At 48.4% G+C, this 18,452-nt stretch overlaps 3 protein-coding genes across 3 annotated transcripts; 2 read left to right on the top strand and 1 right to left on the bottom strand.

The window, feature by feature from the left end:
• Positions 1 to 4,605: 4,605 nt before the first annotated feature.
• Positions 4,606 to 6,766, top strand: N7446_013440 (homeobox domain-containing protein; the record flags this gene model as incomplete). Its single annotated transcript, XM_058522181.1, has 3 exons — positions 4,606 to 4,935; positions 4,989 to 5,426; positions 5,474 to 6,766. The coding sequence occupies 3 exons, from the start codon at positions 4,606 to 4,608 to the stop codon at positions 6,764 to 6,766; spliced, it is 2,061 nt and encodes a 686-aa protein (XP_058365658.1).
• A 543-nt stretch (positions 6,767 to 7,309) lies between these two features.
• N7446_013439 (uncharacterized protein) lies at positions 7,310 to 8,950 on the top strand (the record flags this gene model as incomplete). Its single annotated transcript, XM_058522180.1, has 5 exons — positions 7,310 to 7,334; positions 7,451 to 7,527; positions 7,633 to 7,797; positions 7,884 to 8,106; positions 8,211 to 8,950. The coding sequence occupies 5 exons, from the start codon at positions 7,310 to 7,312 to the stop codon at positions 8,948 to 8,950; spliced, it is 1,230 nt and encodes a 409-aa protein (XP_058365657.1).
• Positions 8,951 to 13,585: 4,635 nt separating this feature from the next.
• N7446_013438 (putative nuclear localization protein) lies at positions 13,586 to 17,753 on the bottom strand. The gene is made up of 3 exons (XM_058522179.1): positions 16,806 to 17,753; positions 16,512 to 16,625; positions 13,586 to 16,377 (listed from the first exon to the last, which is right to left on the bottom strand). The coding sequence occupies exons 1-3, from the start codon at positions 16,900 to 16,902 to the stop codon at positions 14,480 to 14,482; spliced, it is 2,109 nt and encodes a 702-aa protein (XP_058365656.1). The 5' UTR covers positions 16,903 to 17,753; the 3' UTR covers positions 13,586 to 14,479.
• Positions 17,754 to 18,452: the final 699 nt, after the last annotated feature.

Raw genomic sequence — 18,452 nt, 5'->3', positions numbered from 1 at the left:
GACCTAGCATCCAGATCAAGCATACAGTGAGCATGATCACCCCTCGTTCGTATTACGCTGCCAGAACCAGGATCCCTCAGCTCCAGCCCCAACGTACATACTGTGGTGGCGTAGGAACAACCAAACAAAGCCCAACTCCAGAGCCCGAAATCTGCATTATCTCGGGGAATGATATAGCTACCCCCGACGCCGATTGGCCCGGACCCTTCTAGACAGGGCTGGATGGTTCCCGACTCAAGCGCCATATCCTGAAACAGGACACAAAGTTTCCCGGTGGCTTACCTGGGTATATATGTATGTGTGATGAGGTCAGGTAAGGTGCAACAAGGTGCAGGGTACATGTACAGTACTGCAGAGAGGACAGGATAGGACAGGACGGAACGGGACGCGTACAGTATGCGGCATATACGCCATGTTCAGATTCCCCAAAGGAGATCCCCGAACCTTGCAGAGCAAGCAGGAAGTAGCAAGCAATATGAGCAAGCAAAGAGCAAACCGGCGTAGCCGTGCTGGGTTTATATAGTAGTCTACATACTACACTGTACGATGAGCAATCCCACGCGAGAAATGATAGATAAAGGAACTGGCACGTGCCAGTCCTTCAGTCCAGATGGAGAGATTGGGAGCTGGATAGCTGTAGCTGTAGCTGTAGGATACTTGGATACAGCACACCGTATAAGTGTTATACCAGAGCTTGTTACGTGACAGCCATGCATGCCGAGAGCTGTCAGCTACCAGCTACCAGAAAGGAAAGGTGATTGACAGCGAAGCTTGAGTAGGTGCATAGGTACAGCATGGGTGACAGGCCGGGGCTCTTCTACTGTACCTCTACTTCTACAGTATACAGTATCCAGTAACGTATCTAGTACCGTATAAGTAGACGTACAGGGTACAAGATCCACCTGCAGCTAAAAGCATCCTTGCAGGTAGGGACGGGTGAATAACACGAAAGCCGGATTTGATCGGGACCAGTGGGCACGGCTGGACTGCATGCACAATGTAGGTGTATGTAGGTGTGCTATCTGAGAGCCTATCAGGTTAACAAGGCTACAAACGACAGTTCATGCTCACTTGAGCCTTAGGAGGATCTTGAATTAGGCTGTAACTGTAGACTCGGAAATCGTCGCCACAGGGATGAGGTGGTTTAAGTTAAGAGGTTGGAGTTAGGACGGTTGGATTGTAGATGCACATGCACATGTAGATGTAGATTACATGTTACTAAGAAGCCGAGACAAGACGACACCGAACGAAACGAAACGCTCGAGCTCACGAGGATAAGTGCCGGTGAGGTTTGTTCCCGACGTGCATTGACAGGATTGTCTTTTTATTGGTGGACCTTGAGTTTTTTTTTTTGTGTTTGTTTCGCGGATCGAACACCTCTTTTCCGGCAGAGGAAGCTCGGGACGAGAACATTTCTGCTTTGTACCAATAGACAGGCCCGGTGAAAGAGAGAGAGAGAGGCACAGTATGCAAGGGGGGTGCAGGCTGCGCACGGGTCGGACAGTGCAAAGTCAAAGTTACATTGTCACAGTTCCAAAAAGTCGTCTCCAATCTGGGAACGGTTTTCGCGCACGAACTGCGAACTGCTGGAGAAGTGTGATGAATTGGACTGCAATTTCGTCACATGTGCAACACGAATAGGTCTTCCCACTTTCGATTTGGGCTGCAGCATCGAGATGCACCTGAACGGGCTCGAGGCTCGAGGCTCCGTAACAATACAAGGGATAATTTGGACACCGCCACTCAGGTGCGCCACAAGGGGGTGGGGGTTGAATTGATATGTCATAAAGAGCTTTACACTACCAGTCTCTATGTCCAGCCCAGCCAGCTCAGCCAGCTCAGCCACCAAAATACTCCGAAACCACTTTACGGAGAACAGGCAACAGGAAATTGTGCATGGAGATCGGATTTGTAAGTCGATCATTTGGCCTGAGACAGAGGGGGATGTGCTGTCACACTGTCGATCGACTAGTACAGATGAGGTAGTGGTAACTCGGGAATTTCTTTTCTTTTTCTCCTTTTTTACTCTCCGGCAGGATTTGAGATTCCCAGCGCAACGGTTCACCTCAGATCCAATAGTCGGATGGAGTCGAGGGATCCGTGCGAACTGCATGATCTACCCAGGGGTGGCAGATCCCCTTAGATCTGTACTACCCATTGTTACATGTACGTGAAGGTACATGTAACGTGCACAAGGATATCAGGGATTTTCCGTCAGGCGAATATCAAAATGGTCCACACCCCGTTGCTCGGACATGGTGTTGACTATGACCATGATTCTTGAGACCATGAGACCACGGACTACTGTACATGTATGAGTTGGGGCGGGGATGACAAGTAAGATGCCAAGCCAGCATTGACGCTCTCTTCCGACGAGGCTCGTTCTCGGAAAGTGACGATCAGGCCTGATAGGCGCCGTGCTGCACCTGAAGCTTGAATCGGAACAGTGATTATCGCCGTCACACACGGCACTTGACTCTGCGGAGCTTGAGAGCACGCCATTAGTGACAACAAAGTTTGTGACCAGCTGAGGGCCACGTTTTGTGCCATGATCTACGTGGAGCCAGTCACAAAAGCGGACTTGAGTTTTTCTTCAGCGAGGAAGATGGATGGGTGTTCATCCTGGCACCTCCACTGTCACTTACCCCGATCTGGACTGGCTGATCAGCCTTGGATGGAGTGTTGGCAGCTGTTCGGGCCCGATCATCGTCCGGAGCAGAAGAGGAGGTCGATCACTTGGATGGGGAGGGGTAGGGGGAATGTTCGTGTGGGTTTGATCCGCTGAACCGCGTCGTTGTTGTATGGTTCTCTATCTAACTAACGTGCCGAAGTACGAGTTGGGCTTTGTGATGTCCTATCACCGTTGACGGTGAGATCATTCGGGGACCTACCGACTCCATAGTTTTGACTTCGTTGCCTATCTTGAACGTTTTGCTGTCAATAGTTCTGAGGAGCTTGCGGTAAAGCCTTCATGTTCCATGGTACTGGTTTTTTCATATACTCTGCCGAGCCGAGTGGATGTACAAAGTACGGAGACAGTATGTACAGTACCACCACCTCTACACTGTATGGAGTAACGAAGGGGCAGGTCCATGTCCACTCCACTGCATGTACATGTATGTCCGGGTGCCCGGAACCAGTGCAGTGATCTCCTTTTAGTGCATTTAAGGGGGCAAAGTTCAAACCCCTCGTGACGTGCTTGCATGGAGCCTCTAATTCTAAGACGTTTAGCGCTGAACAGGGGCCAACCAGGTTCCCGGGAAATCACAGAGACCGGAGACTAGAGCCTGAATCCGAGTAAGAATGAGGGGGCTGAAAAATAAATTAAAAAAGCTCGGCAGATCCTTGAAGTGATCGACGGGATCTGTCGACTATTGATGTTTAGTCGGCCTTGGCTGACTGCCATGCGCCCTCACTAGGTTCGATTCGTGCTAGCGGAAGGGGGGTGGGAGGAAATGTTCAGACACGGGGAAACAGATAGCTTGACACAAGTGTGCTTCAGAAATCAATAGTGTGACAAGACATCATTGTACATAAGGATTGTCCAAGCTTAGTAGATCGGCTGACCCAGTAGACCGGAAGAAGAATGCCAATGCGAGTCTGTGTGTGCTGGGGAAGTGGGATTAGCCACTTAGCCGAGCCCTCACATAGCCCTGAGTTATTCTAAGCAACATACTATACCTGAGATGAATATATCCAGCCAAATACACTAATGCAGGAACTTACACGGATTACGACCCTGCAGATATAACGCCAATGTCTGATAGGTGAATCTCACTTGGTTCCGTGGGACGCGGATTCGTTCCCGAGTCTCCGCACCTTTCAACCTTGGATCACTTGTTTACACAGTAGTATGCCCATGTGGACATTGTAGAGTAAATGAACACTTGATTAACTTATACTGTACATAGAGAGTAAGTTGTTACAGTATGGTACTTGTGTAGTTGAGGCTTGGCTGTCAAATGTGACTCTGTACAAGCCGCCACCCCCTACTCCGCCAATACGGGTCCGTATCTTTCCTAATTGGGGTCGATCCCAGATCTGAGAATTCGGATCTCTATTCTTTTCTTTTCTTTCTTTCTTTTTATTTTATTCAATTAAATTCAAGTAAATTCAATTAAATTCCATTTTGTCATTCTAGAATATAATCACGGAGCAGAGTATATGTATTCTTATTATAACATTGCATCCTCCTGTAACTCGCACACAGACCTTTCTTCTTACCACCCGTTACCGGGCAATACCCGCTCATCGCCCAATTAAACCTCGTGATCAGACGTCACTGTACCGCCCCTTACCAGATTCCCCCCAGCTCTCTCCATCTTCCTTTTCCTCTCACTTTCTTTTTCACTTCTTTGCTTTTTCGTCCACACTCTCTTTTTGTTACCGACCCAAGTCTCTCCTTAACACCGGGTTCTATCACAGTCTCTCTTTTCTTTTTCGTGTGATTCCACCTACTGCCACTCCTTTACCTGTACAGGGTTCTTTCCCACGTCGCATTCCGACCTTCCACTTCATGATATAGACCTCTTACCTCGAAGCTGCCACTTTCTCGTGCGCGACCTTCTACACTTTCTTTCGATCCTTTCTTAATTACCTCTCACCATGAGTTATATCCACCCCTCATGGAACTACCAGGGCCACCAGGGCATCCCGATGGAACAACACATGGCATATGACCCATCGATGGTGCCTCCTCCGATGATGCACCCTATTGAAGGCTACATGTACCCTCACCCGCCAATGGAGATGATGGACTACTACCACCAACCGATTATGGACTACGACGAATACACGGAGAACCTGTCCCGACCACGGTTGACCAAGGAACAAGTCGAGACTCTCGAGGCCCAATTTCAGGCTCACCCCAAGCCAAGCAGCAATGTCAAGCGTCAACTGGCGGCTCAGACAAATCTGAGCCTGCCTCGCGTTGCAGTACGTACTAAGGACCCTGTGGACTGTGATCGGAAAACTAACGTCGTCGGCAGAACTGGTTCCAAAATCGTCGCGCAAAGGCCAAGCAACAGAAACGCCAGGAGGAATTCGAAAAAATGACAAAGGCCAAGGCCGAGGCCGAGGAGGCTGCCCGCCGGAAATCAGAGACCTTGGACCAGTTATCTGAGTCTCGCAAAGGATCCATCGCCCAGGAGGAGGACAAATCTGCTACCCCCAAGCCAACGCCCTCATCGGGCCATGCCAAGACAGATTCCACATCCAGCCGCTCCAAGCACCACAAGACAAAGAGCGAGTCGGCGCGAGAGGCAACCTTCGCGTCCTTGCAGCGGGCACTGAACGCCGCCTGTGCCGCCAGGGATCGGTTTGGTCGCCGGATCAACCCTCGGGCCAAGAACGAGCCTACCCCCGAGGAAGAGCCTGTGTCTCCAGGCTCAATGCCACCGCCCAAGTCTGCTACCCCCATGACAATGGTCTCTCCAACATCAATTCTTCCTTTTCGGGCTGGTCTGATATCAAGGAAGAACCAGTGTGGGAGTCAGGCGAGCATAATCAAAATATCGGATACACCTCGGCAGAGCAGACCTCGTATTCTGCTCCCCAACCGTTGGCCGAGATGCCAGGGTCTTCCCATGCCGTGCAACATAATGTGGACGCATACTCAAGTCACCTGCCCCCTCATACGGAAGAGTGGTCCGAAGACAGGGATGGATCTGATCCCAACCTTGTCTACAGCAACATGCAGTACCCGATGTCCATGCAAGCCCCAGATATCTCAGTGACTCGCCGAGAGTCGTCTAATGCGCTGACCACTTCCCTGGAGGGCATCGGAATCTGCACCGGTCAATCCGGGCTGTCTGAGTCCGTCAATCGGGTCGAGGGAGGATGGAAGGAACCGGGCAAGGAGTTGGATATCGCTGCTCGACGCAAGCGCCCCCGTCCTGCTGCCATTGGCACTTCGGGTACTCGTGGTCTCGCCAACTCGACGTCCATGTCCGCGCTCTCGCCTAATTCCCGCATCCCTAGCTCCGGTGCCGGCAACTCCATGAGACATTCCAAGTCGACTCAGAGTCTCAACTCGCGGTACGCCGGTGTGCGCAAGGCTTCTGCTGCCCAACGATCCCCTCTTAACTTTACCTTTGCCGAGTCTGGGTCCCTCAAAAAGGCCGAGAAAATGCTACGTCCCTCAGTCTCGACTACGACCCTGGCTCCCCCGACTCCCTTGACTCCGCAAGATCTTCAGCACTTCATGCCTGCCTCTCCGACGGACAGCAATTACTGCATGTCAGCTCACTCCACCACTCAGTTCTTCCCTACCTCTCAGCCCATGCAAGTGAACATTGCCTCCCCTCCCACCACGCCGCTGGACATCTACTCTCCCTTCCCCTACCAAAATGTAGCTCCGCCGATGTCGGCCCCGGCCCATGTATCCTCCTTTCCTGAATATGTCGCCTGCGGTGAGCCGGTTCCCATGACAGCCCGCAGCTGGGCCGACACCGCTTCCATCTCCTCGCCCGAGTTCTCAGCCGGTCTCCAAGTTCCCCATTCAAGCACTGTCTCGCCCATGGGCTACGACGCGACCACCGACCACACTGGGCAGTTCGGCATGGAGCCAGTTTCTGGCTCCCCACCCTTGATCTACTCGATCGACGCCGACATGCCCACCTCGGGCGAGCTCGCCGAGAAGCGGGCCGACTTTATGATGCACGAATACCCGGAGCATGATGGCCACTACAATGGTCATTTGCCGATGCAAAAGCCCAAGGCTTACACGTTTGCAAACAACACGACGCCAAGTAACTACCCATCCTGAGAGACTATTGACCTCTGATGGATGTATGAGAAATGTGCGACTGGTGTTTGGTCCAGGACGAGTTCACTACGCATAAAATCGCCCCTTGTTTATCCTCCCCGCCCTCTTTTTCTCTTTCCAACACTCTACGGAGTAGCACTGTCACTTTACGTCTCCTATATACTCTTCTCTGTTCGTGTTTCTTTATTTGGGGTGGTACCACCGGAATTTTTTACATATTTGGAGCATTCCTTGCATGTTGTTTATTGGCCTGGGATTATACTTACTTTTTTGGTGTCTGATACGACCTTTTAATTTCCGCCGAGCTCACGCTCGAGACTTCTTTTCGTTTATTTTTCAGGATTTGTTTGGCCCAGAATTGGTGGGCTTTGGATTTGGATTTGCATATGGCAGCACTTGGTTATTTATTTCGCCTTTCGATACATACCGTCACACATAACTGTCACGTATCTATACTACTCATTTCATATCTCCAACCGCCAAGTACACATAAAGACGGAAAAAAGGGGGGATTTACCCGCCAAATCTCCGGGATTAAACGAAATGACGATCAACCAGCACACGGGTAGTGCGTTTCCGCGATTGGTGGAGTCGCGTTTAGTTTATACACATGTGAAGAGCAGTTGGTGCATTAACTGTTAACTACGTCCACTAACTTAACTACAGTACTAACTGTTAACGCAGCAACGGAAAACGGCGAGAAACGGACGCACGTGTTCTGCACCATAGGATATCCGTGTCGGGGAATGCGCCACGCCAAAGTTCGACTTTCTTCACGTCCACGTGGGACTTGAGTATAAAGAACAACAATCCGCCGATCCTGAACCCAAAAAAAAGAATTATACCACTCTACACTGAATTGGCAGGCAGTCCCCGTGTACGCCGGTCTGCTCCCCGAGATGAAACTCTCCACATTCGGCTCTGCCCTTGTGGGCCTAGCTGTTGCCCACGCTTCAACTGTCGAGTATAGTGCTGTAACGGGTTATTTCCTTCAAGATGAGGATTCCACTGATGCTTCTACATTCGATTATGTGAGCTTACCATTATCAAATGTCCTAGGAGGGCTTTGCTATTCGAAATAACCAGGATGTTGTTACTGATAACGCATTCGTCATAGACAGCGGAGAACTTCGGCCTGATTAATCGGTCATACCCTGCCGATCAGAAGCTCAAGAATCAGGCTTCCTTGACTCAGTGGGAGCGGTTCCATCATCAGGTTGTTAAGCTTAATGAGGAGTCCGCTAAGAATGTTGAGTATAAGGTTCTCTTTTGGGGGAGGCACGGTGAGGGTTGGCATAATGCTGCCGAGACTTATTATGGCACTCCGGCTTGGAATGTGAGTTTTATACTTTCTTTCTTTCGGTTTATATATCCTTCCATGGTTTATTGGGCTTTGGATAGTATATACTGTTCCCACGGATATCAATAAGCTAATGCATAACAGTGCTACTGGGCCGAACTAAACGGCAACAGCACAGCAACCTGGGCCGACGCAACCCTAACAGAAAATGGCATACAGCAAGCCCAAAAGGCGCACGATTTCTGGACATCCCAAATCAAATCCCAAAACATCCACACACCCGACGCATACTACGTTTCTCCATTAACCCGCGCCCTCCAAACAGCAAACTACACCTTCACAACCCTAGCCCTACCAGACGGCGCCACCCCTTCAAGCCCACCATCAAAGAACTCTTCCGCGAAGGAATAAGCATCCACACCTGCGACCACCGCCGCAACGCCAGCTACATCAAGTCCCTATTCCCGGCTTGGCGACTTGAAGACGGGTTCGTGGAGAACGATCCATTCTGGAACGGTGTTGAAGGGGAGACGAGTGATGCGCAGGATGTTAGGAGTGCTACTGCCCTGAATGAGGTTTTCTTTGGTAAGGGTGGGAAGGTTCAGCATGAGGGGGCGTTTGTTTCGGTTACGTCGCATTCGGGTGAGATTTCTTCTATTCTGAGGGTTGTCGGGCACCGCACGTTCAAGTTGAATACTGGAGCTGTTATTCCTGTCCTTGTTAAGGCTGTTAAGTCTGGGAAGGGGGAGATTGGAAGTGTCACTTCCTCGGCGTCGTGGACTGTTAGTCCGCATTGTACTGAGCCGCCGGTTTCGTCGGTTACTGCTTGTGTTTGTCCTTCTAGTGCTGTTCCTGTTACTACTCCGCTGGTTACTGGAGCTTAGATCTGGGTGTGGTGGTCTTTGTTTGGTATGATATGGTGTAGAAGATAAGGAGAGATTAGGGTTGCTATATACTAGGATATATTTTGCTCGTTTTGCTCATTTGAATAAGAGATTATCTTGCTAGAAAATTTGACCAGCTAAGACCGTATCAAGAGGACACTGACATGTGTATGAAGTGCAGTTAATTCTACGTGGCGTGGCTAAAAGCATTGGTAGTTGTCTGGACACAGAGGGGCTCTAGGGTTGATGTCTGATACTTCCTAGCGACTTTTACTATTGTGTCAAAAGTAGAGGTATATAATATACGACGAGAGACATAAAGTAGAGTCAGCTGTCATAATTGAGGCGCGTAGATGCCATCCAAACTAACTAGCAGAGATAGTAGAGTAGAATGGCTTACTTGCTAAGTACGAATCGAGGCACTTTAAACGTTATGGTTAAACAAGCTATTCTCTACGCGTTTAATTGTAACGAATATTTCTCCTCCCTGGATCGTTTATATTAAATCAGTCATACCTTATGTTAAGTCTATCGGCAACCTATACATCTAGTCTAGTTCGGGCCAAAAAGGTAGGTGAAAACTTACTTGTTCCCCGCGCCACAATTATCATTCAAAAACTAACAAAGCGCCTGCTGTGGTCTCGGTAGCTAAGATCTGGATAGAAACTTCAAAAAGTAAAAAAGAAGCGTCCCCGGGAAGGCTCGAACTTCCAACCTCCTGATTAACAGTCAGACGCGCTAACCAATTGCGCCACGGAGACTTGCTTGTGGCGAAACTAGGGGCTTTGTGCGTTACGGGTGGGGACTCTTCTTGGCTGGAACAATCGCTTTTGTTGTGGACTATTTTTGTGGGACATGATCATTTAGCACATTAAGAGAGTATAAGAAGTTGAATAACTGTATTAAGCTTTATCTAAGCTAATTTATACGGATTTTGAGATATTTCAGGCCTTTTATTACTTCGTTGTCTGCTTTGGATCTTTTTGCCTTGACTGCGAAACTAGATATTAGCTATAACTAGATACTTCACAGCTTTTTCCTCTCCTTCCTGGTTTCATTGAACCTAACAGATCCATGATAGAATAGTACACAGTGGTTCTTTGATAATGTGGTACAAGAAAGTCTCCATTTTTTATTCAATGGTCAGAGTGGTCTAATATAGTGATAGCAATCGACATTCGTAGGCAAACACTGGATAGACACTGCCTCTTATTTAAGGCTGTGATCTTCAGCTCCCTTCCACTAGTGAACCAAAGCCTCCTACTATATTACATTCCCTTGAAAGTTCATCATTTCTACATCTTCTATATACCTATAACTCCCGGGCTATATCCATATAGCATATAGACTTTCGTATACGCTCATGCTGGGCGCTAAATTCTCACGGACGACTGGGTCCAAGATATTGCGCTCTCCTCTTTCCCTTGCTCTTATCCTGGTTGCACTGGGTACCTCCATTGGTTTGGTTGATTATCTGGAGAATTAGTCGAGCTGACTCTATCTTAGTTAGCCATGGCCTAGGTTAACCACCTTTGACTCTCCAGCTTCGACTTCGATCCATTGGCTCGTCGAATTCAACAGCTCAACTATTGACTTGACATACTCTGTCTCTCTGTCGTTCAAAAAGAAATCCCTTTAAGTGACACTGAACTTGAGGAGCTGACGCGTTCGCAGCGAAGCATGCCAGTATGTCTCATTTATCGCACATTCACCAATGTACTTGCTGATAGCCTCCTACAGGAAAGGTATTGGACAGAAGGAGGTGCAAAACCGGGTCCTACGGGCTCGTTTTGCGTGCAGCTTAACTTACAACTTTTACTGGTCCCTGATAGAACGATTCCTTAGCAGCGTACAAGACCCTTGAATAACTTTATGGAGAGTTGCTCTTTCCCTCTTTCCTTGAACGCCTAATTTCCTGCCTCATTAGGAAAGGTCACAGGATCCTCGTTCTTTTCTCAATGCTGTAGTAGGGCCTTGCCTCGTGACCTAGAAAGCCACGGGCGCAAATATATGAGAATTGTATACTCAACGCAACCTGGAAGTATTTCAAGTCGTTGAATCGCCGTTAAAAAGTCTCAGTGCGATCGCCAATTCCCATGTCCATATATAGCAGTTCATTGCCTAGTAACTTAACTCACAGACAGACCAGGTCGAGAATGCAGCTCCGGAAAAGAAATTTCCGCGCCCGGAACTGCTACCCAGGTACAAGAGCCCCGAGACAGAGTAAAGACAGACCATATAACCCAGCGAATCAATGTCTGTATAAAATGGGCCGAAACCTGGATAGGGATAGTTGTAAGTGCGTAACTAGACCTTCACCTATCCGTTGCGCTTCTCTTTCTGATTCATAGATCACAAAAATTGGCAGCTCTTCAACAAGCACGTCTCCGTGGCGCAATTGGTTAGCGCGTCTGACTGTTAATCAGGAGGTTGGAAGTTCGAGCCTTCCCGGGGACGTTCGTTTTTTGTTTTTCGTTCAATCACTCATTTAATCAATGAAGCTTGTTTAGGGGGGTTTCATTGTAATTTGATTTTAAAAAGAAAAAGAAATATTTTGTTACTCAAAATTGGGTAAGTATGGGGTGATAACCTCCAATCTCCTTTAGCTTCGCAGCATTTTCTAGTGCTGGAATGCCGGCCGAAAGGAGTTTTTATTCAATATGTTCAGCTGAACTTACATGATTTACAATTATGAGACCGTTGGTCAAAGTGTCCTGGTATACACCAACGTATGTGTCGTGTGTCTGTAGGAGGCTTGCATACCTACTGTTTATCTTGTTAAGTGATTTACATAAGGCGGCTAAGCTATTCCTTCTGTGGGATTGTATGTTTAAGCAGTGAAGAAAATCGGGCTTTTCCTGGAAGATATGTAATATGATTACATGGCCTTGAGGTTTAGGTCGGTTGTTTTACCGTTGTAATATCTATATGCTCTGAGGGTGAGGGCCGACCAGGTGATAGGATACGATGAACCTACTGAGGCGATCAATTTACCTTTCTTGCAATAAGACCCTTGCTTGATCTAGGAGAACTTCCACGGTGTGGCTGCTCTAACGTCCCGTGACAGGTGCTCATATATGCGTTTGTCGTACACTTGAGTGGGTGTATACTACGTTTGCTGTGGCAGAGACATCAAGATCTCTAGGTGTTGTGACATTGATTGCTTCATATATTTATTCTAATTATTCATACGCAGTCCAATTTGGTAGAGGGGCTAAGTAGGTAAGCGAGGAAGGAGGGAGTACCTAAAGGGTGTCAATTACCGGTCCATTATCTCAATCTCGGTTAACACTCATATGGAGGAAGAGAGGGAGAGGGGTGGGGGGCGGTGGTGGGCATCGGTTCCTAGAGATTTCCAACTTATACTCCGCGGTGTTAGGTACGGTCTTGCCATGTCAGACGCTCTTGCTCTACGCAAGACCATCCGGGGGTTTAACATAGTATTCACTGTGTGCACTTGGTAAGGAAGTCTATCGCAATTATAGCCTCCTGCTAAGGTCATTTAGTTATTCTTTGGGTGCCCTTTGTATGTCGCTAGGTGTGCATAGCTCTGATCTTCGCTGGTGATCAGGCTCTTGTCTTTTATATGATACCTAGGCAGCCGGGATCCTTTAGGTGATAATTTGAGGTTCATTGTGTCTTACTTGGAAGCTCGGGTGCTTGCGTTGGTGTTACGCCTTGGTTTGTTCTTCTGTCAATTTTGTGGGGTCTGCTTTGCTTGGGGTATGAGGGTTGGGTGTCAAGTAAGTATGATAACGTTTTTTGTATGTCAGTAATAGAACAAGTTATTTGGCCATCTTCAGAATATCTAGTATCGTATATTGAGACTTAGTCATGTACAGGGTGTAATTTTGCTCTGATGGTCAGCTACATTGTTCGGTGAACAGCTTGTCATATGGTAGATACTTCAGGCGTTGAGGCGCGGCGGCCAGCTATAGCTGACAGCTTGTTGTGTCCGTCGGTCTTTATTTTTGTGTGGACTGGGCTGCCTGGCCTCCAATAATATAGGCCCATGGCCGTAGTATCATCAATGTTCGCGGTGATATATATCTACATTCGATCACCTCGAAGAACAAACAACCAAAAGATAGATATATATATATATATTTTTTTAAAAAAAACATATTTTTTTCGAGTATTTACTGAACAAAAAGAAAAGACTTATTACCTAGAGCCTAGTATCATCTATTCAGATAGATACGCTTGACCTATAAGCAATGTAGGTTCCCACTAACTTATCGTTCGTTTAGTACTTTGTATCGAAACCTTTTGGCTGATATAGCAAAAGCATACTAACTATCTCAACAAGCAAGTCTCCGTGGCGCAATTGGTTAGCGCGTCTGACTGTTAATCAGGAGGTTGGAAGTTCGAGCCTTCCCGGGGACGCTTCTTTTTTCTTTGTTTGCTTTTTGATTTTTGCACCCGCCCACTACTAACCACGACGCTAAACCACACACACTATCAATTTACGTTAATCGAGGAGACAGGAGTGCTGATTTCTTCAGTCTTCTTACAACACACCATAAATTCGAGTGGAATGATATTCAGCGTCCTAATGCTCAAAATCGAAGAAGTTGATCAGCGTTTGAATGTCAAGGGTTGTATGTAGTAGGCAAGAAAGACTATTGTCATCTACGAAATAACGCCAACCATCTACCACATCAACCAGAAGCCGGATAACAACGGAGTAGAGTAGGTAGGGTATGTACCATTTCACCATTAATCTGAAACTAGTGCAACGCAGGCAAGGGAGAAAGTACAGAAAGATGAAAAGAGTAAGCATCTCGGATGCCGATTTAAAATGCGAGAAGTAACAATAGACAGCAGAAGTGGACACCAGAGAGATAGGAAGTGATACACCATGCAGAGATAATGCAAGACAGAACAAACAACCAAAGATAAAACAACAACGAAAGGAAAGAAAACCACGAGTCTTAAACAAGACGGTAATACACAAACAAGAAAGTAGCAGATAGTAAGATAATGATAAGAAACCAATACATAGTGGAGATGCAAGTGAACACTGAACACAGACTTCTCCGAACGGTCGAGAGATTATCAGACGTCTCGGCCAAGGTACAAGGACAAAGAAACTAGACCGAATTTCGACAGCCGTACACACACATTTCTATCGACCATGTATAGGGCAGAAATAGAAACATACAAACTCGTAATCTTGTAACACTCTGTCCAGATAGTAGTATCAACGCCGAATTGATAGAAATCAGATGGAAAAACAACGCCGGCAAAGGCACACCGGAAAAAATAACAACCAGGTAGGTGCCTTGATCACGTACAACTCAACAAAGGGTATAGGAATATTGGCCCAGATTAACATTAACCGAAGATCCTTCACACCACAGCATGCAGTGAAGAATGCAGAGGAACACTGGAACATCAGAAAAAGGGGAGTAAGTCAGACACAAAAGAGAAAAGCAGATGATGAAAGCATAGCAAGGAGATAGCGTCTCAGATAATGCTGTAAAAGCCAAGGGAAAAAACACCAATTTAGACGATGCTGACTGCAATCTAGTAACCCCATCCGCCGCCAAGTGGGCTCCCAGACTGGCCTGACTGAGGCTGTCCGGCTTGTTGCATCGGCGCACCAGGTCCAGCCCATCCGGGCATACCGGCGCCTCCCATGCCCATTGCAAGACCCGCCTGCTGAGGATTTCCAGCCATAAATGGCTGGCCACCCGGAGCCTGATTTGAAGGGTACATAGGTCGTTGCATGCCTGGATAACCGGCCGGTGTGCCACCAGGATAGCCCATGCCTTGCATACCTTGGGGCTGAGCCTGTTGTGCGTGCTGCATTTGAGGGAATGACTGTGGCATTTGCGGTATTGATTGACGCTGCTGGTTCCGGGGAGACTGGTGGTGCTGCTGCTGCGTATGAAGAGGAGATGGTGTTTGCTGAGGAACTCCGGCCATTTGTTGACCATACTGAGACATGCCAACACCCTGATGACCGGAAGAGGGCAACGGAGATGGCTGCGGTTGGGGTGGTGGCTGTCCCCACATTTGCTGCTGCTGAGATGGATACCCGTAAGGAGGAGGCTGAGCCATACCAGAAGACATGGACGGGTTGGATCGTTGGTGCATCATGCCAGGTTGCATACCCGGAGGCACTCTGAGGGGAGATTGTCCAACGGCTTGGTGAGTCTGCGGATAGCCTGGTTGTCCACCCATCATAGCGTTTTGGTGCATCGAAGCCTGCATGGAAGGCTGTTGAGCCATCACGTGCTGGGCATGAGAAGGGTTAGCCATCCCGCCAGTGGGGATATGGGATACTTGAACTGGCTGTGACACAGACAAACCCGAGTCAAGAGCAGTACTGGACTGAGGCTCTGTTTCAGGAGCTTCACGGGGCCTAGAGTAGAATTCATCCAGACCTTTCTGACGGAAGGTGCGCTGCGAGCTCAGCATCTTGTTAAAATCGGCGGTATGTGAGGCCTGATTGAGGAGCTCTGCTGCCGAACTGGTTTGCGTGCGGTCATGATAGGGTTGTCCCGTCATCTCCTGGCGAGAACGAGGCATGACATTGTAATCTCGCAGTCGTGGATCATCTGTTGTTGCCATTTGAATCATCGGGAGTGACGACAGGGAAGCAGACGCGTCACTAGTGTCAAGAGAAAGTCCAGGAGGCAACGGTTCGATAGTACTGCTGTAAACAACATCGTTGTGGGGAAGCGCCGGTAACAGGTTGGTTGCAGGCTCTGTGGTCGAGCCATCGCGAGTCTTGGCCGCACCAGGACGCTTCTCGCCCGCCAGGTCATCCTCTGTGAAACCCTGCTTCCTAGCCTTGCTCTCCCAATAATCATCCCGAACCCGACGGCCATTTACGATCACCCGACTCCCAAACTGTCGGAACATGGATCTGGCGGAAACAATGGCGATTTGACGGGACCGATAAGAATATGGGAGAATATCTTGCTGGATGAGGTCGTCCTTCTCAATCTGGGATGCGATGATCTTATGCAAGGACCGGTTTTTGTTGAACAAAAGATATGAATCTCGGTAGTTCAGTACCCTCGCGCATTCGGTTGCAAGCATGAACAGTTTGTTACCGCGGAGGGGAACGCGGAATGTCCGGCATTTGTATTCGCGGCCACCAAGTGGGTATCCCATAGGGTCTGCCTTTGTCTCTCCTGCCTCATCAAATTCTTTTGGAATGTACTCATCGCCTTCTGGATTCAGCTGGTCGGATGTATGATCCCTCACGGTGGGTAGCGCTTTAACCTGCGACTTTGACGGGGTAGTCTTATTTTCCGGAGGTGATGCAAGAGGCGGCGACCCGGCGTTTGCCTGCGGCAGTGGGCGAGATTGCATTTGGGGTGTTTGAGTGGGTGTGTTCGCGACAGGTTGTTCACTGGAGCCTGCGCGAGGAGTCTTTGGGGGACGACCGCGCTTGCGACGACTTTGTTCATCTAAAGAGAGATAAGTTAGTACAACTCATAGAAAAATCCAGATGCTGTGAGAGGGCAGATATGCAAGCATTGCTAGGATTAAAAAGAAGTATGAATGGAGCGTATTGATAACGTCTCCCCCGCCGCGCACATACCATCATCCAGTTCTCCTTCGGCATGTCCATTCCCACTGTGTTCTGGAGTGCGACTACGCTTGACACCACGGGGACTTGTATTTAGATAGGATTGGGCTGGCTGGACAACAGATACTAGTAGGGGTATCAGTTTGAAAGCAGCGACGGGGGAGTGATACAAAGTAAAAGGGCGGAGGGCCGATGCGATTCATCAGAGGTCAAGAACAGGCCGCGGACGCGAAACGATTTGCGAGGTGAATCGAAGAAATAACAAAGGCGCAAGGACAGGGTAGCATAATAGAAGGTGGAACATACCAGAGTTGCTCAAGTTCGCAGGATCGATAGTCCCCGAGCCATCGACAGGATCTCCAAGACCATTCATTGTAGATAAGGAGTGAGGCGTGCCATACATGGTTCAAGGCGCCCGTCGCAAAATGGCGCGTCGGGATAAACGCGCAAAAGAGGCCCTGAAGAGGGAGTGGCGCAACAGAGGACTTTTGGCCTGAGATCAGCGGATAGGTCAAGTCCAAGGAGCTTGGGGCTGGGTAGGTTCGGATGAACTTGAGAGGGGAAGACTCGAGGCGGTGAAGGTTGGTGGCCTGATATATCAGGGAGCAACGGCAAGATATACTTGATCTGCGTTGATCTGACTTGCACTTTGCTCTTGCTTGGGTTTATCGGGGAGAACTCAAGTTGCAAGGGGAAAAAGGGGTGTGGGTGTCTTGTGATTGGCCTCGGGAAGCAGAAAGATGAGACTTACTGTCTCCTGCGAGAAGCAAATGTGGCACCGAATCAGAAAATGACCTATTTCTGCACGAAGATGCCCCGTGCTCTTGGGAAGCACTGAAAGCAAGTATCTGGATGCCAAATCAAGCAAAATATAAACACCCAAGATCCGGATTCTCGATGTTGGAGGAGATAGGTACTTTGGTGCCCCAGGCAATAGGATCGGATATGGTCCACACTTCAATGAGATATGGAGCCGGAGGGAACAAGAATCTTTTTGTGATCTTCTAGGCGCGGATACGGCGCCAGGGTACGAACAGGGTCAGTACAAGTGAGATAATTCACGGTGGAACCCGACTGTAGCCTAAGCCTCAGAATGCTTCTCTGTTTTTTTGACTCCGGGATCCAAGCAGGACGATGTTCCGAGGTGGCACAGTGATCGAGTCCTCGATATGGGTTGAGAAACACGGAGGACCCTGCGTCTTCTGGGCAACAAAGGAGAGGTGCATGCAGGAGTGGGCAAAAGAGAGAAACAGAACAGAATAATAATTAAAAAAGGTGCAACGGTAGCACAAGAGCACAAGGCTTTAATTTCAAATTCCGAAGTCACTTTAGGGCCAATCATGAGATCGACCACACCTGAGGTATTGGTATTGTCCGTGTATTTTTATATTCGGATCTTGATACTTCCATGCTGATCGTTGGAGAAGAGCGGACTATGTGCATATATTAAGCTAAAGAAACCCTCAAACAGCGTCTAAATGGTCTGGCCTTCCTATTTTAACTCTAGAGACCATCTCATCACAGCAAGGGCAAAGTCTAGACACTGTAATAGGCCTTTGACTTTGATAGGGCTATGATCGCGTCGATTTAGTCTGGATTCTGGGACGGTGTAACTCGAGGTGTCTCAAAAATGCAGGCCGATGGGTTTATGAAAGAAGTAGGAAAGGCGAGTAAAGAGAAACGCGGATCGAGCTCATAAATGTAGATGATCCTATAGAAGCGGAGAGAGATGAATATAATACCAGGAGATATGCATGCTTCTGGGCGTCGGCTAATGCAGCATGCAGGTGCGGAAGGTCCAATCCGGAGTAGAGCACCAGAGATATGCGCGGTCGGATCATATCGGATTGAACACCGAAGGTTCCTGAATAATGAGGACAAGATAAAAGAAACCACCTGACTATTCGAGTCGTCCTGGCTATTCAAGCCCTAAAGGTATTTCCTGCTTTTGTG

The sequence above is a fragment of the Penicillium canescens genome, assembly GCF_028828765.1.
Source record: "Penicillium canescens strain IBT 15451 chromosome Unknown utg000011l_segment0_segment0, whole genome shotgun sequence".
NCBI lineage: Eukaryota > Fungi > Ascomycota > Eurotiomycetes > Eurotiales > Aspergillaceae > Penicillium > Penicillium canescens.
The sequence above is the reverse complement of the archived record's forward strand: the minus strand, read 5'-3'. Positions and strand labels throughout refer to the sequence as shown.